Source organism: Crinia signifera, chromosome 5 (assembly GCF_055691185.1).
Source record: "Crinia signifera chromosome 5, ASM5569118v1, whole genome shotgun sequence".
Classification (NCBI taxonomy): domain Eukaryota; kingdom Metazoa; phylum Chordata; class Amphibia; order Anura; family Myobatrachidae; genus Crinia; species Crinia signifera.
In genome coordinates, this window is record NC_139221.1 from 269,039,689 (window position 1) to 269,065,916 (window position 26,228).

Below are 26,228 nucleotides of genomic sequence, written 5' to 3' on the forward strand. Positions count from 1 at the left end.
CCACTAGTAATTTGTGGGGTAATTGTCAGCTCTTCGGAGCAACTGTCCTGCAATTAGTGCAAACTAGAAATGTTATGGTACTTAAGTATTCAATGAGGCAACTCGCTGCGAGCTGGATACTTAACTAACAGTTGCCAATAAATATACAGATGGAGCCTTCTTCATCCTTGCCCAGCGCCCGCCAGATCTCCTTCTCTGGCGAGCGCCGGCGATAGGGACTCTGGCGACGGCGGTGCATTGGGTCCCTGACTGTCTCCGCCTCAGGGAGACGAGCAGGGTTAGGGGGGGAGTCGTGGCGGCGAGGGGGACCGGCGGCGATGGCGGGGGAGACAACGGGGACCCGCAGCAAGCTCCATTGCCACGGCGCGCGCGCCCCTGGTGGGAGCCGGCCGCTGGTGGGGGCTGGCGACAGAATCGGCAGCCACTGCAAGGATGAGCCAGGCTACATCTGAATATATAATAACTGTTTGGGAACCTATTACGGCTACTGCAAAAGGGATACGGTCATTGGGTCACCAGCATGTTGGTTGACAGTCATTAGGTCGACACCATTAGGTTGACATGCATTTAGGTAGACATGAGTCTAGGTCGACATGCAGGAAGGTCGACATGAGTCTAGGTCGACATGGGTTTGGTCGCCAGGGTCATTAGGTCGACATGGGTTAGGTCTCACTTACCTAAAAAGGGGCGTATGAGCCCCGAAACCTCAATGTCCAGCATTTTTTTATTAAATGCCTTATTGAGATTTTTCTACAATTATCCTCTGAGTGCCACTGCCTGTCTTTCTTCAGCATCTGTTTTCCTGATGGCACAGAGGCACTAAATTTGCTGGGAGAGTGCCAGCCCGCCAGCAATCTGTATTTATATAAATTTATTTATTTACACATACATACTCTGGAGTATTTATATTGGATGCATTGTATGTGGTGCTAAATATTTAGCCCCAGAGTCCCGCTTTCACAGCACATTACTACTAATGTGTAGAGTTGAGGGGGCCTAGATGGAGTCTGTACATGGGGATGCAGCTTAAATCCCGTTGGTCGGGATCCCAGCGTTCAGAATCCCGACGCTGGAATCCTGACCGCCGAAATCCCGACACTTTCTCCCTCCGTGGGTGTCCACGACACCTCTGGAGGGAGAATAAATTAGCGTGCTGAGCTTAGCGAGGCACCGGGCCCGCTGCGTGGCGAGCGCAGCGAGCCCGCAAGGGGGGGCGAACCATGTCCCTTGTCGGGATTTCGGTGGTCGGGATTCCGGCGTCGGGATTTTGAACGCCGGGATCCTGACCGCCCGGATTTCATACTGAATCCTGTACATGGTGTGTGCGTGTGTGTGTGTGTGCGTGTGTGTGTCTGTGTGTACTATATCTATCTATCTATCTATCTATCTATCAATCTAGTTCTCTGCTTTACAAGATATATATACTGTATATATAAAAACATCTTTGGATGTGCCAGGGCCCAATAATAACCCTCCGAAGACTTTCATTTACACCATATTGTTTGCCTTATTGCTAGGAAATTCAGGTGCTTTATCATTTTTGCTGAAACACCTGGTCCCTATCCCCTAGATATCACGCTCTCTATGTGACAGGAATATACTGAGCTATGGCTTTTATATCCTGACAGGCCGAGGTGATAACTCTTTTGAGACTTAAGCCTTTCGCCTATTGATGAGTTCCATTTTTTGCTAATGCTTTTTCTCTGCTTTCTCCTAACAGCCCCCTGACTGTGGAGAAGGGCCTGGAATTATTAAATGAAGTGGCGGTGCTCCTGAAAGAGCAGATGGATGTGTTCAGTGATGTCAGGTAGGTTGCATTCTGAATTCGGAATTCATTTTTGATTAGGTGAAAATAAAGTCGTAAGCTTTCCAATGCCACAAGTACCTGGTAACTGTGTACTGCAATTGTGTACAATTGCTAAATTTAAACAAGATCATAGTGTGTGGATATAGGCTCAGATAAATTAGGAGACACGAGGCAGTTTTTGAGGTATATTTTAATGAAGAGAGATAGGTACTTTAATATTCTATTTGATGAATAATGCTCTATCATTTACAGACTGTTCCTTTTCCAGTGGAAACTTCGGCAATTTTCAGACATTTGGCTGAATTTCGCACTACAGTGGTATAATACTGGGTAACGTGCCTGGTTGTATGAGATTGAAGTGTTATTCAAAACATTTACAATCTAGATAAGAAGATTAATAAACTGTTGCTGTATCAATAGGTACAGTATTTGTGCAGCTAAGCAAAACCTTATGACACTGCAATGCAGTGGTGGAACTGGTGAGAGGTGGGTCCAAGTGCAGCAAAATGCTCTATGCTCCCCATGCTGAACCCCAAGTTAGAGACTTTTTGTGCACACAAAATACCTGAAAGGGGCTTTAACTTATGGTGAAAGGGGCCTGGCCTTGCAGCAAGTAGAATCATTCTACTTGCCATTCCCTGTAGGAGATAAAGGTCCTCTGGAGATTGGTCCGCTGCTATTAACCCCGGATGAACAGATATCCATCTTTTATTTTGGGAAAGGTACCAGCCCAACAGGGATTGGCTTAATAGACATACCTAAAACGTCTGTGGTGTTATTTATATAATCACAGAAATTAATTTCTATAAAAAAAAAACCTTTTTTGAGAACCTTTTTGTGTAATCTAAGATCAGAAATATTTCTATATTTCCCCCCAAAAAAGGGATTTTTCCAAGGACTCCTTGAGAATCTACCTTTGCTGAAAGATTGTAAAATTGTTCCCCTGATGAAGTCTGTCTAGACGAAACGCGGCGTTTCCATAATGCTGTAATACCTGTGACTCATTGCAGGATCAAAATAAACAATTATTGGATGATTTTTTTCTCTCTGCCTCACTGAAATTGGATCATTATACTGTGTATTTAAATTATAGGTGCCATATCACTATTGGGTAATATTTTGTGGTTTTCTGTTCCCTAACCCTGAGAGAACATTGTGGTAGGGCAGCCAATATTATATCAATTGCTCCTTATAATTTTAAGCACGTAGTTGATTAATATATATATATGTTTGTTTTTCCTGGATTCATATTTATCTTATTACAAATGCAGTGATTGTGCAGTGATGGTACAACCGAGCTTCTAGTCCCATGCATGCATAAGACACGTATACACATGCTCAGTAGAGCAGGACATGAGGCTGCAGAGAGATAAGAAACTTGTTATTTCCTTGAGAGCGTTTGCTTTTTGGCTTTTCCTATCCAGGTGATAAGTCATTTATCCCTTTTTGAGATCAGAAAATATTCATAAATTGCTATATATATTTTTTATTTTATTTTCACGATAAGCTCAATTCAATAAATAGTATATTGAATCTTGTTGAGGCGTAACTACATGTGCTCCTGTGTTAGGGAAATGGTGTGCGTAGGCTGCTGCTAAACGTTGTGTATCAGTTTAATATATACCTCGTTTAACCTAGATTGTTATCCTGGATTTTCATAGGACCTTATTCTGGTAGAATTCGCAGCCTTGCGAGTCTACCAGACGCTGCCCTGTGAATACCGATACGTATGTCCCCTTCGCACGCCGAATTCGCACACACGGGCTGTGAATGGATTTTCAACATTAACATCCATTCGCAGGCTGTGGGGGAACACTCACATCATTTGATGGTCGCCGACCATCGAATGATGTGGAAGGCACATGCATATCTAAGGTTACTCTGAGGTAACCTTAGATGTGCGTGAGCATTCAGAAGGAAGTAGGTGGGCAGCTGACATCCGGTGATGTCAGCTGCCTGCCCCCAGAACCCACGTCACCAGGCGATTTACATGGGAACGCCCAGCATTTTCACGGCTGCAGTCTGTTCACCACAGCGTGGCGAGCGCAGCGAGCCCGCAAGGGGCTTAGTTGCTTAGTTGCGCTCACCATGCTGTCTGTCTCCGGGCAGTTGGGATCCCGACATCGGGATAATGACTGTCGGGATCCCGACGTCGGGATAATGACTGTCGGGATCCCGACTGTCGGAGTCCTGTACCACACCCGGAATGCTGCTGTGATGGGGGAGGGTGCGTTGGCCATGTTAATTTTGCGGGCTGAAATTAACACCTGAACAGATAACCCAAGGGGATATTTGCCCTGTATTTAAATCTGTGCCCAGTGGAGCACAAGCTCAGAGGGTTAAACAACCAGAGCCCGCGTGGGCAGCTGCTCTGGGTAAGTCTGTGACTGCATTAGTGCAAGTTTTAAACAGGCAGAGAGATGATTTGGTGAGATCTCCCAGGTCATTGCCATCCCCGCAACCTTCTACTGGTTCTATTCCACCCTCACAAGGGGAACCTTCTTTCTTACAAGTAATGCAGGACACTGCTCATGGTATGCATATGTTTAATGCCCTCATGGAGCAGTTTACAAAAGAGTCTGAGGGTTTTTCCAGACATTCTTTGTCGTCCCTCCTATCCTGAATATGGACTCAGAAGAGGAAGGAGAGTGTGGGGCAGATGTGTCCTTGGATCAAAGGGAAGAGATGGAAATTTCTGTCCCTGGTATTGAAGATTTAATTGTGGCTGTAAAACAGGCATTACATTTATCTGAAGTGGATAAGACTCAGATGAAGGGAGTTTTTAAGAGACAGCGTAGAGACGCAGTCACCTTTCGCTCGGATAAGGGCATGCAGGATTTGCTAGGCAGGGCATGGAAAACACCTGATAAGAGAATCCTTATGCCAAAAAGGTTTGTGAGCCTGTACCCCATGCCGGAAGAGCATGTAAAGTTGTGGGAAAAGGTCCCTCTGGTAGATGCCCCGGTCGCAAGGCTTTCTAAAGCAATTGTTTTACCTGTGCAAGGGAGTACCGCATGTAAGGCCCCGGTTGACAAAAAGCTAGAGAGTTGTTTGAAGGCAATGTTTGAAGGTGATGGTTTTACACTTAGACCCATTATTGCTTCTGCATGGGATTCCAAGGCCATGATAGCGTGGGCAAATAACCTGTGCTCTTTACTGCAGCCAGATTCTGAAGCCTTGCTTTAGCTGAAAAGCTGAAAGTGGCGGCAGAATACACATGTGAGGCTGGTGAAGAGGCAGTCAAAATGGCTTCAAAAGTGTCGGCCATTTCAGTGAACGCAAGGAGAGCTTTGTGGCTTAAGGCATGGGATGCCGACAAAGAGTCTTTGGCTTTTAAGGGAGAGTTACGGTTTGGTTCAGAATTGGAATCCATCAATAAACAGGCAACAGGAGGTAAAATTACATTTATTCCTACACCAGCAGCCAAACAAGGTTCATCCAGGTTTGCTGCCTTTCGGTCTTCGTTTCGGGGTGCGTCCGCCAGGGGACAGTCCAGCAGAGGTAGATTTGTTGCTGGAAAAGGAAAAACTCCAAAATCCTGTTTTGGTGCCTTTACAAAAAAGCAGGGTGAGGAGAAGCCCTCAGTATGAGGGGAAGGAGGCTCCCCATTCTGTAATCAGGGTGGGGGGTCGCTTATTGCAGTTCCGGGACTCGTGGGCCTTATCAGGTCAGGATTCTTGGGTTCTCAATGTGTTTTCCCAGGGCTACAGGATAAACCTGAAGGGAGTTCCTCCAAAAAAGTTTTTACCAACACCTTTACCCAGAGAGGCACGCCTAAGAGAAGCCCTTTTGGGGGCGGTGAAGTCTCTCCTGGAAATCGGCGTGTTGGTTCCGGTACCGAGAGAGGAAAGAAAGAAGGGGTTTTACTCCATTCTTTTCTTAGTGCCAAAGCCAGACAATTCATTAAGACCAATTCTGAATTTGAAGTCCCTGAATCTCCACTGTCCATATTTTAGGTCAAACTACCTATGATCCATGCCCAAATCACTAATCAACCAATCACCAACGTGCAGCCAGGAATCAGTCTGGTTTGATGAATTACCAATTTAGTTCAGTACTGTAGCTTGAAAATCTCTACGTTAAAGTGCCACTTTATAAATACCGTATATACTGCAGGACGTTTAAATATCATTTGTGATAATGAACATTTCTTGTTTGGTTTATCATCTGTGCAAATAGTTACATTATAAAAAATATGATATAAAATATGGTACTTGTTTCCTAGCACGGCGCCCCCGATTTCCATCGCAGTGCATCGCATCGCATGCAATATAGCGGCATGCGATGCATGCGATGCAATGCGATTTTTAATTGTACAAGCACCCTGATGGGTGCTTACAATGTTAAATGCACCCCCATTGTCAACGCCACCCCCACTATCAATGCCAACCCGAAGCGTGGCGAGCACAGTGAGCCCGCGAGGGGCGGCGGTACGCGTCCTCCGACCTTTTCATACCCCCACTATCCACCTCGGCATGGAGTTGATTTTAGATAGTGTGGCGAGCGCACCGAGCCCGAAGCATGGTGCGCTCGCCATGCTTCTGGCTCGGTGCGCTCGCCACACTATTGCCACACTATCTATGATCGAGCCCCGCGAGGGGACGCGGATTACTTAACATGTATTCCGCGTGCGCTCGCCATGCTTCGGGCTCGGTGGCTTGCTGCGCTCGCCACACTATCTAAAAACAACTCCACGCCGACGTGGATAGTGGGGGTATGAAAAGGTCGGAGGACGAGTACCGCCGCCCTTCGCGGGCTCGCTATGCTTGCCACGCTTCGGGTTGGCGTTGACAATGGGGGTGCATTTAACATTGTAAGCACCTATCAGGGTGGTTGTACAATTTAAAATCGCATCGCATGCCATTTGCTGGCTTGCGATGCTATGCGATATTTAATTGTACATTCCGGGTCATTTACCCGAATATCGCATCGCATACCATCGCATACCTTATGGCATGGTATGCGTTGGGCGCCGTGCTAGGAAACAAGTACCAATATTATTTGTACAAGTTTCTTACAAAAATGTATCAATTATTTAGAAATAAAAAAAGAACTTGTAGACAATATTTGATTAAATCAAAATACATAATTATTTAAAGAGATGTTATGTTTTTCATGTTTATATGTACAATGAAATGATCTTGGGGATTAAAGATCAAAATACCAAGAAATATAATTTGTGACTTGAAACTCATATTACTGACAGTGTGATACATTAGGGAACACATACTGTATAAATAGGATAAAAATGGCAAGCTATGCATTCATATGTGTCTGACTTTTATTATTGCATCTCAAATGCTATTATACACAATAATCTCATTTAGAGCCATAATAATCTGCCCAATCCAATGGTTAATACTTTTTTAGCCTATGGCTAAACAGAGAATAGCACTGTCACTGTATCACTGTAATAATACAGCATTAAAAACTTCCACACATCCCGAAGGCAGGCAAGATGCAGTAAAATGAATGATGTAATATTACAAAACGAAAAAAATCTCACCCAAATAGTTGGGCTGAAATAAGAACACAGTCTATATTATGTACCATGTGACAATGAGAAAAAATGACTAGTGTGCTGTTCTAACAATATACTGGTAAATATTTTGAAATTTATCAGAAAAAAAAAATTGTTGGGAATAATTTTGCAATAATACGTCTATGATTGATGAACGATGTGTGTTGTTATTATACTTTCCGTTATGGGCGCCACCTATAGTACTTATGCCAGAAATATGATCAGATGCAAAAAATGTACACCGTTATTGTAGAATCTTGAAGACTAGTAAAATTATTGTTTAAAAGCTTTGAACTATAGTATCAATCATTTACATCAGTTGGAATGGGGCACACTAAAATACTGGGGAACCCATGGGCAGCTTCTGTATGTCCCCAACACCCATCTCTAGTTAGCAGTAGACCCTAAGCACTAGGGCCACTTGTAAATCCTACCACTGTGTACAAGTGTCTAGCTGCCATTTTCCTGGTGATTATACTGTTGTGCATGAGCAGAATGCGGGGTCAATGGGGATTTCTTCTATTAAACTGCTGCCACAGATTCAGTAATCCGGAGTGGTAAGTATTGGAGAATTGGGTGCAGGGTGTAGGCTGTACTAGGGGCCAGTGTGCACTACGCTCCCTGCATCCATTATAGATACGCAATGGGTATAGATTTAGACCAACCATATATATATATATATCTCCAAGGGGACTGGCATCAAATCCACTGCTCAAACGCTGATGTTCCTGTGCTGGGTGCCTCTGCTATGAAATTCAATACACACTGGGGGAGGCGTGGCACTCTTAGCTAGAGAGTGCCACGCCTCCCCCAGTGTGTATATATGGCAATTGAGGATCTGAGGCAATAACCAGCCAATGCTTTTTAGTAATGGTGTTAATAATGGGAGATGCGGCATTATATTTGTTAACCCATGGTAATTTAGAATATTTTTGTTGCAATGGTTCCCTTTTCTTTAGGAGAGAGGCTTGGTCAGATTGTAACACTTTGTTTAGGGCCCCTCCCCCTAAACACTTTGTTTTTAGCAATAATCAGATCTGCCTCTAAATAGCCTCGTGATTTAAATTTCTCAATGAGACTGTCAATTTGGAGAACTGCAGTGGCACGGTCACTATTGATTCGCAGAATGCAGATCATCTGCGAGTAAGGCAGACCGCGTTTGAGACCAGACGGGTGGCAACTGGACGAGAACAAAGGAAGATTCCTATCCGTGGGCTTCTTAAACAGAGTGGTGTTAAGACCATTGGCACCTAAAGAGACAGTTACATCTAAAAAATTCATGGTTTCCTGGCTAAGGGAAAATGTGAATTTGATAGGACAACTGGATGCATTGTGTTGAGCAACCAAGACAGAAAATTACTCCTGACTGGAGGACCAGATAATAAAAATGTTATCTCGTAGTGACCTAAAAACACAATATTATCCATTACAGTAATATGGTTATAAAAAAATATCATCTTCAATCGCATACATAACGATATTGGCGTAGCTCGGAGCTGCGCTAGAACCCATCGCGCAGCCCCGAGCTTGCCTGTAGAATTGACCATCATACAGAAAGAAAATGTTGGTAAGTACCAATTCTAACAGGTCAATGATGACATTGATCTGGTCAAGGGAAAAAGTGCTTTTGTGCATGAGAAACCGTCTGGTGGCTTGGAGGCCAAAGGCAAGGGGGATTGAGGAATATAAACTTACTACATCGAGTCCAATCAGCCAGCTGTTTTCAGGAATGGAATGCAGTCTTTTAAGTTTTGACAAGAAGGACCCATTGTCCAAAAGATAGCTTTTTTTGCGTTGGACCAGCGGTTGCAGTATTGAGTCCAGAAAGATGGCTGTAGGTTGGAAGAGGGAATCAGGGGCAGCGATGATGGGTCGCCCTGGGGGATTTACCAAGCTTTTATGAATTTTGTAAAGGGTATAAAACAGGGGTACCAATGGATATTCAGGGATTAAAAAAATCGCTGGTAGCTTGTGTCATGAGCCCAACTTGTACTACTTGCTTCAGCAGTGAAAAAAATGGAAGCACCACACTGTTTTTTTTAAGATACTCGTAAACAGTGTGGTGCTTCCATTTTTTTCACATTTCAATTCACTCTGCTTTGTTCCCCTAGGGGTGCAAGGCAGAGTTAAAACCAGTGGATGTGGAGACACCAAAACTCCAGAAGCCCGTAGCTTTATGGGAAATGTATTTTTTTATACAGGGTTGCCGACTTTTACAATCTCCGCTCCGGGAGAATCCCGGTGAGGAGACTGTCAACATCACTTCTGGGGGCGGGGCCTGATGGAGGCATCATCAGTCCCTGCCCCCAGTAATGCAAATACCGTAATACGCGGGTCTCCAATGAGGAGGCGAGGCTAAATATGCACGATTTGCATATTTAGCCCCGCCCCTTCCACCGAAATGCCGCAAATCGCGGCAATTTAACGCTTCCGCCACCACAAGGTACATGATGGGGGAAGGCGGCAGCCGGAATCCGGGAGGGTTGCCCCCCCCCCCCCCCCCGATTTTTGGGATCCTCCCGGCCATTCCGGGAGGGTTGGCAACCCTGTTTTAAAATATATATATTTTTCAATTAATATGCGTATTTTTGGTTTATTTTTTGTCAAACACAGTGATCTTTACCATTTTATAGCCAACAATCATAATTGTGACTCTTTAAAATCAATGTTATTGAGCAGATGATTACCATTATATTTTTGCGCATTGCCTTTTGTAGTCGCTTGCAATGATAAACATACCTCATATGATGTCTTAAGTTGCAAAATGTAAGTCTGATACCTAGGATACAAATTGTTACTAGTAACAAATACATCTGATCTCATTTTATACAGCCGAATTATGCTTTACCTTCCCTATTACATGTCATTACATATGGCAGTTAAATTGATTAAAATAGATAAACTATATGTTAAAGAAATACTAGTTCTTCTTAATATGTTTTGTTAATGGTTATGTTGCTGTCAAATCATATCCATTATTTCTTATTACATCATTAAAGACCATTAAAACGACATTAGCATGCTCATGTAATTATGCAAGCCGACTTAAAATGAGTGTGGTTATGATTTGATCATCTAATTATGGGGCCACTGTATAGCCTGTGGTGATTGATAGCGGATGAGATCTGAAGTCATGTAGGTGTTGGCACTAGTATTCATGGCCATTAAACAAAATATATTCTCTAAAGCATTTTTATAGGATATGATATTTGGGCATGATAGTCAGCTGGCCTTTAAATCGCAATTAAATAAATTCCCTTCACCAAACGTGTAATGTCCATAAAAGTGCCATAGTGGAAAAAAAGGAATATGGTATAATATAATATGTATCACTTTTGGATAGGATCCTTTTAAGATGATAAACTACTGCCTGTAGACTTAATGATGGAGTTAAATTCAGTTTGCAATGATTGATTGAAATTGATGTTGTGCATCTGTCCTTGCAAGACAGAAATCTGTGGTTCCCGAGGTGTCACAGAAGCAGGCACAGGCAGTGCCTCTGTTTTTAGAGATGGACCAGTTCTGTCATTCATTTTTATGACTTGTCCTTCTCCTGTTAAGTACAGCTCTATTTATATTTTATTATTTAATAAATATCATAATCAATAAGTATCTAAATATATTGTACTGGCAAGACAATGTACAAACATTTCAAGTATATTTAAATGAATACTAAAACTAAAATATAAGTTCCTCTATCTATAAAACTCTGCATTCATAAATATATTTAGGCATAAGGTTCCATTCATTAAAAGAACTGGAGATAAAGAAAGATCTATTGACTAATTTATATTGCTTTTTGTTATTATTAGTTTTTGCAATTGGTGAATAAAGATGGCTGTTTCTTTGAATCCTTTCATAGAATTACCGAGAGAGGGTCTAGAAAAACAGTGCTCTAAAAATCACAACTTAACGTTAAAATATATTCTCATTGTTATAAACTACTAAGGGGGATTTCAATTATGTGATGGATTTTGCGAGTCCAAAAATTGGTGCTTTTCGACATTTTAAGGAAGTATTTACATCTGACCTATTTAATTAAAGTGACAATTTTTGTAACTGTCAAAAAATCCAAATTAGAATTACTCACCAATCCACGTGTTTTTGTTGAAACTGCGGCTGTTTTTCTTTTTTAGTCATGTTTTGTTGATGCAATTTCAACATGTTTCGGTTGAAAACAGCTTCAATTGAATATTAAAATCCCCCTTTTTTTTTGGCTAGACAAAAAAAACAGACTTAATTGAATACCCCCTTATGACTTTTATATATGTTGTATAATGCATAGGGAAGCTTGTACATGTGTAATTACAATTGTTAATAGTTATATTCTTTCCTAAGCCTACTTGTATTTTAAATTAATGGTCCATTAAGAACATTACATAGTAACATGCAGATTTGCAAATAATTAGCACCAGCAATCAATTCATAAATAAGTAAAATGTTTTTAAAAATACACTAATTATTCTAAAATACAAACACATGCGGCAGACAGTGCATCATTAGCTGTGCTCACAGACTTACAATTACATATGACTATGGCATGGCTGTAGGCAGGCAATAGGAATGGCTCATTACTTCATCGGGGCACAGTTCTACTGCCTAGTTCAAAGAAAAATTGTTCCATCCATATTTTATAAGAACTGAATTATAAAATGAAGAACTTTTGATGTGCAGGTGTAGCTTGTATACACCAGCAACCAAACTTCAGGGGTTGTGTTTGAATATAGTAAATGAAATGACTATAAGCCCTGGTATATACTTAAGCCTTCGATCCGCATTACACAAGCAGTGTTTTTTCATATTTGGTCATCCACCAAGACACTCGTAATTCTTTAGTTTGAAATCCAATCCTTTTAAATTGACATTTCCATAGCATAAGCGTTATATTACTTTGAAACAAAAAGTGAGAACACCTGTCCAAATTTATTAGAGTATACTGCAGGTCCTTGTTATGGTCAAAAGGAAATAGCCGAGTTTTAATGCCACAGATGTTAACCAATTACAGCGGTCGGCTGTAACCTTCTGCCACAAATGCCCTATTTATGATTCCAAACTGTTTGGATTTTGTCTTTGCAAGTATGAAGAGTGGAATGCACATGCAATCTGTGTTTTGGTAGGCTCATTAATTTTAAGAATGCATCTATTCAATACACATTGCTAAGAACTATATATCTGGTGGCCGAGGGTCGCGTACAGGCTTTATAGTGGTTCCTTGTTTTGTGACCTGTTTCTGTCACACCAAAAAAACAAACAAACAAACAAACAACTGTACCTTTAGAACTTTGCTTTTGTTTTGTAATGATTGATGTATTTGTAAAAACCTGACTTAAAAACTAAACAAAAAACATAATGGGAGCATGGCTTTAAAGAAATAGTAATGGCCGTTCCTCCAAGCCAGATAACACTGAGAAGCACTTTTTGGAACTCAACAAGTGTGCATTGGTGTCCCCCATCATCCTAATCTCAAAACATTTCTCAAGTATAAATAATAATTTCTTGGCTTGTGTCAAAGATAAAACCATTCATGGATCAGTTGAAGATAAAGTGCAGAAACCCAGTACTAGTGCAGTGGCTTTTGCAGTCATGATAGTTTAACATTTACTAAAGCCTGTGGTCAAAAGGAAAGAACAACCCCTGCACTAGAGTATGGGAAGCAGGTTTAGCAACAAATAGCTAATTAATGTTTCAGCATCTGTATCAAAGATTTCTTATGGAGATAAAGTTGAAAGAGATAAAGGGAAATATTTAATAATAATAGAAGCCAGAAGCGCTGTGCAGGGAGACCAGACAGCATCTCCCTGCGCACAGGACGCTGACAGGATGCACTTCTGTCCTGCTGCGCTCTCAATGTGAGGATTCAGAAAGAATCCTCACATTGTTTCTGCCCTAACTAAGTGTAAAATTAAGAAAATAAAAAACACCTAGCTATCTCTTTTCTGGCTGCTTCACGCAGCCTGTTCAGCATAGCACCCACTCCTGTGGGCATCTAAACTAAACTGAGGAATGCTGGGATGCAGAAGGGAGGAGTCTGCCTTTCTTAAAGTTTAGCATAGGTGCCTGGCTCCTTTGGACCCCTCCTACATCCCAAGGTCAACCAGCGTCACCAGGATAGATAAAAGAGAAATAATCGTCAACTACTGTAACTTCAGAACAGTAACTCCAAAAATGGAAGTACATGCAGGGTTGTTAAGAGAGGTTGGTGACCATGTGCAGTCTCCTTCAGGGCCCACTCCTTTCTAGCGGTCAGCACAGTTTCTGAATGCTAAGGAGACCCTATCGATGTGACAGAAACTAGTGTGCATATGCAGGACTCTGGGAAAATGGCATGATGGCATTTTCTGATGATTTTTGCAGCACTAGTATAATTGTTGCTGGGCTCCGGGGGGGTCAAGAAATAGGTGCAGGGTGTGCAATGTGCAACCCTGGACTTAGGCCCAATGTGCTGCACATCTTGCACCAACTATAGATAAGCTGCTGTGGACCGGGAATTACCTATATATTACTTGTATAAATATTTATTTATGTTGTAATGATGGTAGCACAGAATGGTTTATTGACATTTAATGTTAACTGCTTGCATCCAAAGTGAAAAACACTGCTTTCCCCTCATATACAGCATTGTGCATAAGTGTTGTGTGTAAATGCACATTTCTGTGCGTTTCTGGGTTTTTTTTATGTTCTTTTTTATATTTAAACTGGAAATTCCGTAAAAGCACATTAAAAAAAAACAACAATAAAATGTAAGATTAAACAAGCAAAAATGCGCGAACATTTTTTGTAGAGCACTTTTATACAAATCCATCTGTCATTGTCATGACATGAGAAGCGACAATATCTATAAAAATCTATCAATTATGTATGGCAATGTCTGTACCACTTAAATTGCATCTAAAATATGAATGAATTAATGTTCCCGGGATAACATTGTGCCATCATTACTATAAAATAGCTTCTATTTGCATATTTGTAAGATAGTGGTAACACATCACAAGTCCCCTGAGCTGTACATAGGTGTCACTGTGAATTTCTGGTGCATTTATTCTGCTTAGTTGTATGACACAATACCCCGTAGAACGGATAAACTTGTCATAGGTCACGGAAAACCCATGTGGGCAGTTATAAGTCAACATGTCAGATCATGACGTTCTGTTTTCTGTAGCACATTTGCAGTGTTTACCCTCTCACACCTCAAATAGCTAATCAGCCAGTGGATTAAATGCACTCAACCTCAACGCTAAACCAGCCTTCTATCTTTCCACTTCATCATGCTGATTGATTATGACATCCCTCGGTGCTGTAATAAATGTGAGCACATGAAGGAGTAAGTGGAAGCCGTAGGGATAAGTCAAACTTGCAGCTTTATATACTGTATGTGTTGATACTCTGCCACAATCTAGATAACTATAGACATCTATTCTAAACTTGCATTCAATCTGACATGAAGACGCTGCCCGGTGGTGTGTGAAATCTAGGCTCAGTGTACAAAATATATCTGGTCTGGCTATGTGAAGGAAATTGAGACACATGTGTATGGGCTAGAGCTGTGGAATTGGTATGGTTTTCATACAACATTTGTACTGCAATGGATTAATGCTTATGGCAATAGATGCAACTCAAATAATCCTATTAGCGTAAAAGTGTACCTTAGGACATCTTCTCTTAGTGGCTGATGCTGACTGTTTTCCTGTTTATGGAGTTTACTGCGTGTGTTCTTGCTCTAGAACTCAGTGTACGCCAGTAAGGGTAATGCATAATGGTCACAGCTGCACTTATGACTGAGGCATTGCTGGGTACTCAGTAGCATTCTCAGGGATAGGGGGTTTCTCAATCTCGGATCACAACTGTCGGGCTGGCCCGACAGCCGTGACCCTGTCCAGTTCTCGGCCGGCTTGACTACGAATTGGCAGGTGTGATTCAATATCCCGCCTGTCAAATGCCGAAAAGGGGGCTTGACCGCGAGATACAGCGGTGGATGTGCGAGCTATGGCCGGGAGCTTGACAATCCACGGCCGTTCTCGGCAGAACGGGCCCGACTTTAGAAGCAGTTCTGCTGAGATCCCTGTTCAATGCTGTCAGGAAAGACAGCATTGAATAGAGCCCTGCAACTATTTCCCCTGTTGGGAATATCTGCGGGGGATTGAATACCCCCCTTAGTGTGGCTTTGCAGCTGAGAGCAATGCTTAGTTGGACGTATGTGAATATACATGGGTTTCTTGGTGTATTGTTTGCACCTAGCACGATGATGACTAGTAGCAAACCAGGAGGACAGGGGTATGCGGTTGATGTGTCAACACTAATTACTTCAACACCCCATAGGTCGACCACTATTGGTCGACATGGCTTAGGTCGACATGGTCAATAGGTTGACATAAGCAATAGGTCGACGTGAAAAGGTCGACATGAGTTTTTCATGTTTTTTTCCATAACAGGTTTTTTTTCATACTTAATTATCTCCAAGGACATAGAGGGAGAATATACAAGAGGCACCATGGTTGAAGCATGGCTTGCGAAGCGAGCCATGTGAGGTGATGCGGAACACTGATACAGTGTCCATGTTGACCTGTCGACATAGACACAAAAAAACCCCTAAGAAAACTCAACCATCAATTAATTTGAAGTCTCCCGTCCACTGCTGACCTCTCTCTGTCTACCTGAGGCAGGGGTGACTGCGGAGGTGTGGCGGCAGGGTGCTGAGGTGCGGCAGAGGGCGGAAGTGCGAGTCTGCTGCAGGAGAAATGATGATCTCTCCTGCCTTCGCAAATAGAAGTCAGTGAAAAATTATTTTTATTTGCATGCTCCTGGACGAAGATGGTGCGGCTCGGTAAAGTCCTGTGATGTCAGCCGTCTGACCCTGGCAGGCATCGGCCCGTCCGACGTACCCATGGGAACGCCCAGCATTTTCATGGTGATGCCCATAAAACACTGGGTGTTCCTATGGGTGAGCCCCATTCCTGCCGCCGTCTTCGATTATGCAACTCGCCAAAGCCATTCGCAAAGGGGGCTGCACATGCGCATAATAGACCATGGCAATGCGTAGTCCGTAAACATCAGGATGGGCCGAACTCGCTATAATATTTTAGAATGACTTCACAGGTTATTGCCTGTGTGTAAATATGGAGACCATTACAATAGATCATGCTGGTAAAACAGTCATGTATTCTGTTGTCTCTTTACTTGTGTTCTTCTTATTGCAACATGACATACAGTATGTTGTATTTTTTATCTGATATTTGTATGCAATTTTCAAATTTGTGACATTTAAAATAGTTTTGTGTTGCTTGTTGACTGAAAATGTAGCATTTCTCAATACCTGTGTGTAGTGTGTATAATGTAGTTGACGATTTGGGGCCAGATTTACCAAGCTTGAAAAGCTATAAATTGGAGAAAGAGAACATACCAGCCAATCAGCTCCTAACTGTCATATCACAGGGTGTGTTTGAAAAATGATAGGTAGGAGTTAATTAGTGGTTTATCATTCTCCATTTTATCACTTTTTGAGGCTTAGGCCCTGATTCTGGTTGACTTGGTAAGCTGTGAAGCCCAGGCGGCTTGCCCCACCCGATCCCCGCCCCCTCATCGCTGCCCTATCCCCTCGCAAGCATGGGAGGGGATGAGTCACGAAGACACATCCCCTTGCATGTCCCGCTGGCATGGAAATCGTTCGATGGTCACCGACCATCAAATGATTTCTTCAGGCCACGCAAATATAAGTCAGTGGAGACTGACTTATATTTGCGGCCATTCCGCCGAAGAGTCATGTGATGTCAGCCACCCGCCCCAGGCACCCTGCGTCACGCACAAATACCCATGGGAATGACCAGTGTTTTCACGAGGAGGGGCATGAAATGCTCAGTGTTCCCATGGGTGACACCTGGGCCCGCTGCCCCACGCTCCCCCATCCGCACTGCCTCACGGGCCGGCGACTATGTAAGTCACCGAGTCTGTTTGCCTAGGAATCCTGCACATGTGCATAAATCATTATACACATGCGCAGTAACCAAATATCGGTCCCCCTGCAAACGCACTGGGGACTGATTGAATTAGAATCACCCCCTTAGTACACCTTGCCCTAAAGTGACATACTGCATTTTTAAATATTCTAGTTGTACAAGATGTTACAGAAGTGGAACCAATGAAGGTCATTCGGGTACGGTCAGAGTAGCTATAACTGCTTTGTAAGAAGCAGACATAGAGCTGTATGTAGCAGTAGACGTCTATTACAAGCAGACACCTCCTGCTGCAGTAGTGATCCTAGGATGCAGCATCAGATCAAATCAATCACCCTGTTACAGCTTGCGGCACACATGGTGCTGCTCAAGCCGCACATCACAGAGGCCAGGAAATCGCAATCTTACACTGTACATTCCTGGTCTCTTCCCACCCCCTGAACTTTAGCAGCCATCCTCAGTTTCTCCAACATGATCCCATCGCCACCGTTCCCTATTCAGAAATGGCAGCAGACTAACAGTCAGTACCAGTCTGATGCTGGCCTGCATCCTATCCTTAGGACGAGTTAGTTCACATGTAGAAAATTGGTACATTGCAACGATGTGTAACTGCACCTGAATGACCCCCATTATGCCTGGATAAGATTCAATCTTTTCTTGTTAAATATAACATTTTCCATGAGACATATTATATTAAGTAAATCTTTGTACACACCTTTTACAAAGACATGTTACACACACATATACACATTAAAAAGCATAAATAATACCCCAATATTTTTACTCTGTACACAGTGCTCTTTATATGAGACCTTTCTGTCTGGCCAGTGCTCCTGTCTTAGCATTTCCTCCTCCTTTTTGTGCTAGTCGGTTCTACTGCTATTCTCTCAATGTTTCCTTGATGTGATTATTCTCTCAATCTCGCACAGCAGGCAGAGGAATTGCAGCGGGAGGAGGTCACAGCTGCACATCCCAGGGGTGCTGACATAAATGTCAATTCCCCAATCTCCAGGAAGCCCATTGATCACTTCATACATAAATACATAATAAATGTATTGCCACAGCAACTATCTACCGCTGCACACACTTATTCAGATGAATGGTGAGCTAGGAAATCCAAAGGTATGGATTCCAAGTAGACATAAGCAAAATCGAGGGAAAAGTTCATGAGATTCAAGTTTTGTGATAAAAAAAATTATGGTGCAAAGTTCTGGGAATACTATCTCTGAGTTCTACTGGGCCTTTCATATTACTGCTGTCCTTTATAAGAACATTTTTATTTTGTGAGGAGCACAGTTATAGGCATCTATCTATTTTGGAACTTCGGTTCTGCTCTTCTGATCGCTGAAAACCATATTGGATATCCAGTGCACATGCACCAATGCAAACATTTAATTAAATCATGTTGTAAGACCTTAGTTCTTTGCTATTAAATACTTCCATTACTTTGTTAACAATGAGATTGTGTCCTCCTCTGAGTTTACTTTTAAGCTGGTTATACACTTATACGAATTGTTCCCTTTTCACATGAATCCGAAGTATCGGGCAGAGAAATTGCGTGAAAAGTCATATTTGCTTAACCAAATCGTATTTGCCTAACCTCCGATTTGGATCCAATGCGCATTGGATTGGATCCGGAGATCGGAAGTGCTGCACATAAGATTTCTCAGATCCGGCAGCAGTTGCTGGTCGCATACAATACATGATATGCTAACACAATGTTTTGTATGGGGGCCAGCGTTGGGGAGCCTGGTGCCTCCTTGGAGGGCAGTTGCCGAAGTATTGCATGCGAGGCTGCATGCAATACCTCGATTAGTATATGGGGCCTTCACATTGATGTGTCCAACACTTTACCTCACACCTACCTCACATCCTCCCTCAGGGGTGTGACATCTGCTGCAATTAGACTTGCATAGCCAGCCCCACCTTATCTTCCAGAGTCAATGCACCTCCTTCACTGACTATAGTTCCACACCTGCTGGGAGGAAATTCCACCATTTAAATGTGTGACATTTTATAACCAATGGGATTATTGTTCATCATCACTGTTATAAGGTCAGAAATAATGGTCTTTGTATGTTTTCTACATATGGAAGTGTCATTTATCAATGTAGTGGTATCACAGAATCACCTATTTCTTCTGTGTACAGTAAAAACGCGGTGGGAGACACCATTTCCATACACTAGTATCTGCAATTATACTATTCAATAAGCTCTTTAGCTTAGAAACATAGAATTTGACGGCAGATAAGAACCATTTGGCCCATCTAGTCTGCCCCTTTTTTATCCTTTAGGTAATCTCAACCCTTTGTGATCCTTATCCTTTTGAGCTTCATAACTTGACTGTGGGAACTCATGCCATTTTGGCGTTGGCCACTGGATTCCCTCTTCTTTCTATAGGAAACACAGCCTTCAAATGGGTATACATGAACTAAGGAAGCATATGTGCAGTAACACTGGTGTGAACCTGTTAGTGTAAACCTACTCAAAAGTATTAAACCTTCTTCAAAACTATTAAAGGTGTAAGTGTGGAGGGCCTACTTCACTGTGACAGCACTTTTTGGATGAATTACTCTGGTAGTTTTGAACCTATTACTGCCAATAATGACAAATTAAACTGTTTTCTCTGAACCATCTCATTCTTTTATGCCGTTTTTTTAAAAACTTATTAACTGATGGCAAAAGTGTTTTAGAAGTAAAGTGCACCTGTCATGGAAAGTAACCAGTTTATCAGGAGTAGTCGCTGTTATGAGGGCTCTTTAGCTGCCCCCTGTCCCTCACTAAGGTAGTAAGGTAAAGTAAGTGAGGGGGATGATGGACGTCCCTTCCTATGGTATTAAGGTACAGTGCAGTGAGGGAATGATGAACGTTCTTTCCATAGGAAGTAATATACAGTACTAAGATAGTAAGTTACAGTACAGTAAGTGAGGGGAATGATGGATGTGCCATCCTAAGGTAGTAAGTTACAGTACAGTAAGTGAGGGAAATGATGGATGTGCTGTCCTAAGGTAGTATGGTACAGTACAGTAAGTGAGAGGAATGATGGATGTGCCGTCCTAAGGTAGTAAGGTAATGTTACAGTAAGTGAGGGGAATGATGTATGTCCCTCCCTAAGGTAGTAAGTTACAGTAAGAGAAGGGAATGATGGATGTGCCATCCTAAGGTAGTCAGGTACAGTACAGTGAGGGAATGATGGATGTTCCTCCCTAAGGTAGTAAGGTATAGTACATTGAGGGAATTATGGACTTGTCTCCCTAAGGTACAGTAGTAAGGTAGTACAGTACAGTAAGTCAGGGAATGATGGACGTGCCGTACTAAGAGTAGTAAGTTACAGTGCAGTAAGTGAGGGGAATGATGGATGTGCCGTCCTAAGGTACAGTACAGTGAGGGAATGATGGATGTTCCTCCCATAGGTAGTAAGGTACAGTACAGTTAGTGAAGGAATGATGGACATCGTTCCCTAAGGTAGTAAGGTACAGTACAGTTAGTAAGAGGACTGATGGATGACACCCAGTATATATTGATCCAGCTAGAGAGTCTAGGGGAAACTCTTTGAGACTCATTTAAAGTTTGGGATAAATGCAGCTAAAAGTATATATGTGAACCAGGTAAACCTTGTTAGGCAAACATTGTTTTGCTTGCAGGTATTATAGCGCTGCTATTAAAAGCAGCATACAAATTCCGGCCAGCTTTATTTAGAGTTGAGCTACAATGGACAATTGCCCAAAGTTTTCATCCCATGTAGAACATAAAGATTTACTCTAGATTCTCTTTATATAGCTGTGCTCCTTTAACTACAGTAATGATATCTACTGTATAGCCACATACTGTAGTGTAAGGTTTGATTCTGCCAATTTTTACAGCCATAAGGATGCTGCTGAGTCTCCTGCCCCTTAAACCATACCACCCAACATTCTCACTTTAGAAATCGGGATGCACCCCCAAAAAGGGGGCATGGCCTCGTGGGGATCCTGCGGCCACAGGCCATTCCCCTATTTTCCATCACTACAGGGCATTACCAGCGCTGTGTAAATTGCTGTCCATGCTCCCAGCCTCTCTGAATATTCCCCGCTGCTCTACTGAGCAGAGCAGCACTGGACAGGGGGGACTCCACACTGTGGACACTGCCAGCCCTGAGCGAGATGCGGGACCATCCTCAAAAAAGGGGCAGTCCCTCCAAGAGTGGGACAGTTTGGAGGTTTGCTTAAACCACTGGCATTGGGGAAGAGGCTGTAGCACAGTTAAAAATAGGTGAGAAACAACAACTGCCAATGAGTCAGTTTGGAATGGCAGTTGGTGTGGCTCCTTGTTTGAATTTTGAACTGTACTCCAGCCCCTCCTCTGGTGCCTCCCCTGGTTAATAGTAAGGCTGAGGCAAAGGAAAAATGTAATGTTAAATGGCTAAGAAACGTATATAGTTCTGCATAAAATGTTCAGCATAATAAAGAGTTAGTTTTGTCCATACTTCTATTTACAGTGTGACACCTACACCTAGTTATATTTCTGAACAATTTATTTAATGTTTGCTCTCTTTTCTATATATTACTATAATAAAGTAATATTTCCCAATTAATGGATAATCACTTGTCTATTAATGTGGTATTATGACTTTCTCCACAAGTAATGCACTGATAGAAGGACTGAAGTGCCTTCATGGACAGATTAGATTCTACACTTCCGTTTTCCACTAGAGGGTATAATATACCTAAGAAATATTTATTCTCCTAGTAATAATAGCATTGCACAGCGGGATCAGCTAGGGCATACACAAATGAGTACATTACTTAGTTATATAGCAAAAGCCTCTTATAGAAGCTGTAAATGTAACAAATGTTCAGCTACCATAGCAGACATGTTATATTGATCAGAAGCCTGAGATTCTATTGTTTTTTGATAGGTCACCGGCATACTTAGTTTTCTTTTTTGTTTCTTTGTTTATTGTCAGCTAATAGTAAAAAAAAAGAGCCAGGCGTTAATTAATGGCACCGTGGTTCTAACAGATTGAACCATAAATAACCGATTATTGTACATGGCATAAAATAATGGGATATAGAACCACATCACATTCATTTACTGGCAATATGTAACATTCATTTTCACCTACTTGGCCACCTACAGAACGAGGACACGCGGTCACGTCAGGGCTGCAGACTGCTGTTCTGTCCTTGTCACTGATGTTCAATGTCAGCATCAGTGTATTATGGAGAGACCAGCTGTTCTGTGCAATATTTCCCACGTTCCACTTCTGTCTGCAAAGATGTACATGTTTCAGTGGTTGAATCTGACCCAGTGTTTCCGCAGTCACATCATACAGAAGATGCATCCTAGTCATGGACTACAAATACTGCCAAATACAAACATACACATTTAGCTTCATCCTATGTGAGTACAGTAGCTGGGTGTTATTGAGGTGTTCCTCTCTGCATGCATGCTAGGTACCCGTGCACTGCCCCCACATGCCAGCAGTTGGTAGTGGAGGTTAGATGTAAGATGGCTGAAGAGGGCATTGACTTGTCCGAAAACTAATGACCATAGGGATGATGAGAAAGTGATTCAGCATGTGTAACCAGTGGCAACGAAAGGAGGGGTGGGGGGGTGAGTACAAATTATTCGGAACTGATGGAGAGGCCCAGGCATACTTACCTACATTTCAGTAGGTCTCTATGGGAGAAGCCGGAAAGGAGAGGGCGATGTCCAGTTTGGGAGGCGTTGACGGACTCTGATGACAGAGAGGACCTTGTTCAGGTGCATGCAAGCTCGATGTTTTCCATATGCGCATGCTAAGCCTCATTTCTGCGCATGTGCATACGGCGGGTGTTTGCAGCCACGGCGACATGATGAGATATCTCAAGCACTATTTTTAAATCTGTGTATTTCCACATTTCAATCTTTTAATGGCTCTATGAAACCTACCCAGATTTCTCCGTAGCTGCCTACCCTCCTGTATTCTGCAGGAGACTCCCTGAATTAACAGCAATCTCCCTCTCTCACTCATTAGTCTAGCAATCTCCCTCATTTCACCTAGCCCACATTACACTGTACATTTTGGGGAAAAAAGGAATGTGAGATAGATGCATTTCCATCAGCACCATTTCCCAGCACATTACCAAGTATAGTAGCTCTTACTAACTGTTCTGGGGCTCATCTACATTTGGATATAAGTCATTGTAAAAGATTCCTCTCAGATATAGCAGTACACACCCACGCTTCTAGGTGCCACGTTCACAATCGTTTTTCACAATCTCTCCATATATGGGACTAGACACACCCTTTGCGAGGAGCATGACACGCCCTCTCAATGGGGTGCTGTACAAAATTATATGATCAATTATAATCTCCCTGAAATCAGTTTTCAAAAGTAGGCAAGTATGGATTTCTCTCTAAGCTTATGGGGTTCAGCATAGTTGCCGACCCTCCTGTATTCTGCAGGAGACTTCCTGAAAAAGCAACAATCTCCCTGCTACTTATACATCCAAATGGAATCATCAGTGCCATGTCCCTGCATTGGTAATAAAGGCAATGATCCCTATGGCTACAGCATTTAAATAAGGTTTCTCATGGCCACTTGTATTGAAGCACTTGTGAAACACAATACATGAACAAGCCCTGACACATACAGTATCAGTGTCTTTTCTTTGACAAGTACAGTGGATCTTACTAACTGGTTTAGGGCTCATCTACATTTGGATGTAAATTTTTATGAGATGTAGCAGTACATGCGCTTCCAGGTGCCACCTTCACAATCTGAATTAAAAAATGCTTTTTAAATAGTAGGCAAGTATGACCTTCAGTCTTTTTAGAGATCCCAGGTCATCCTACAGCGACTCCTTTCCTATCCCCTTCCAGCATTCCTGGCAGGTGGCACATACTGGGTACATCCCATACCTCGACCAACACCCTCCCCCCTCTCCCCGGTGACACGCTGCCACTCCGCCCCGCCCTCCCGATGACATTAGCGACCCTGTGATGTGAAATGGGTATTATTCAACTGCACATTTATTGTAACCTGTATCACTACAACAGAACACAGTTTTTTTTTTCATTACATCAATAATAGAAACAAAAATGTCAATCTACTAAGTCAGGAAAAGGCAAGATATATGTGCTGACTATGTAATGCATTAGCATAATATTCCCCCCTCCTTCCCCCCATAGTGTATAGAATTATGATTATTGTAAAAATATGTAAATTAATATATAAAATATGAGAAGCGAATAATAAATAATAATGACATCGACACCATGATGCAAACCTACAGTTTTATGTGCTGCTATTTACCTGTCAGAGGTGTGAATATTGATAAATGGGCCCTGGATCTCCTGCCTTAGGTGAGTATGGGTTATGCTTCGTTCCAGGGGCTGTATTTTGAGTTTTGTCATATTTTAAATGTCTTACAAAATACAGTACAAGTACATTATTCTTACTTTCTGTAACTGGGGAAAACTAAAGATACGTGTTGACGTCCAAGTGTTTCGATTTGGATTGTGATGCAGCTTTAAATCAATAAAAAAAATGCTAATCATTGATAAAAAATAGCTAAAATCATGTAACTTTTGTAATCTTTAGCCCTGAATTTGGACTTGAAATCCAAATTTCAAACCGCGGCAAGATTCAAACCGGGACTGAGTTCGGATCTGATCTCCTTGGAAGATCCGGACTGGGTATTGGTTAGTTTTGGAACCACAAAATTCGAGTGGATTTGGATTTCTGGAGAACTGAAGCAAAACACATATCTCTTGTGAAGCCAAGATTATAAAAGAAAACTTATTCCATTATTTGTTACAGTACAGGGTACTTGTTTCCTAGCACGGCGCCAGCCATTTTTATCTTAAGCATCGGGACCAAAAAAATTGCGTTGATCGTATCGCATGCAACCAAATCGCATGCATCCAAATCGCATCATTGGGCCCAATGTTAAAAGCCCCAGAAACCACAATTTTAATTGCATACCCCCCTCATGGGTGAAATGGTCCCCCATTGTTAACGCCACCCCACGATGAACGTCACCCCGAAGCGTGGCGAGCGCACGAGCCCGCGAGGGGCGGCGGCGTGGAATTGATTATATATAGTGTGGCGAGCGCAGCGAGGCACCGAGCCCCGCGCATTACTTCACAGGTATTACGCGTCCCCTCGCGGGGCTCGCTGTGCTCGCCACGCTTTGGGCTCGGTGGCTCGCTGCGCTTGCCACACTATATAAAATCAACTCCACGCCGATGTGGATAGTGGGGGTATGGAAAGGTCGAAGGACGCGTACCGCCGCCCCTCGTGGGCTCGCTGCGCTCGCCACGCTTCGGGCTGGCGTCAATAGTGGGGTGGAATTAACATGGGGGGGGGGGCATTCATCAGGGGCGTCTTCATCAGGAGCGAGTTAGCGTTGAAACACGTTGAGCACCATCTCCACCGCACCCCAAACTTGCTCCTTTGCACACCAGACTGCACTTCCAATTTGCACTTTATTCCGGACCAGTCATCTGTTTACATCCAGGATCCCCTTCCCCCATTGTTCAGCAGCTACAAGCAGCATCATGCCAGGTATTCATACCTAAAGTACTGCCTCATATGAACTGGCTCTGAACCTGCCTGGACCCACTGGGAAATTATCCGGATTGGAAAATCTATGCAGCATTATAAGCAAGGAGAACCCCGATTATCTTCCAGTACAACTGGTAACTATCATCTGCTGGTGCAATAATTTATGTGGAGCATACCTCCATATATTCTTGTTCACAAAAATTGTTTTTAACTTTCATTATTTTTATTGTAATATGAGAATTCTCATGAAATTGTAATCTATACTATTAAATGTACAAAAATATTTCGTGGTAGTGTATATTCTTTCAGTAAAAACCTAGCGCTGTACACCCAATCCTTCTTTTCCATGCAATTAACCCCGATGGGCGCCGTGCTAGGAAACAAGTACCCAGTACAGTATGTTGTGGAAATACCTGATGA

At 42.5% G+C, this 26,228-nt stretch overlaps 1 protein-coding gene across 1 annotated transcript in view; it reads left to right on the forward strand.

Moving 5' to 3' along the window:
- Nucleotides 1–26,228, forward strand: part of PTPRN2 (protein tyrosine phosphatase receptor type N2) — a 947,086-nt gene that overhangs the window by 379,723 nt on the left and 541,135 nt on the right. Inside the window, exon 10 of the mRNA XM_083188999.1 lies at nt 1,721–1,807. Coding sequence (XP_083045125.1) covers nt 1,721–1,807 — 87 coding nt within the window. The remainder of the gene's footprint in view (nt 1–1,720; nt 1,808–26,228) is intronic.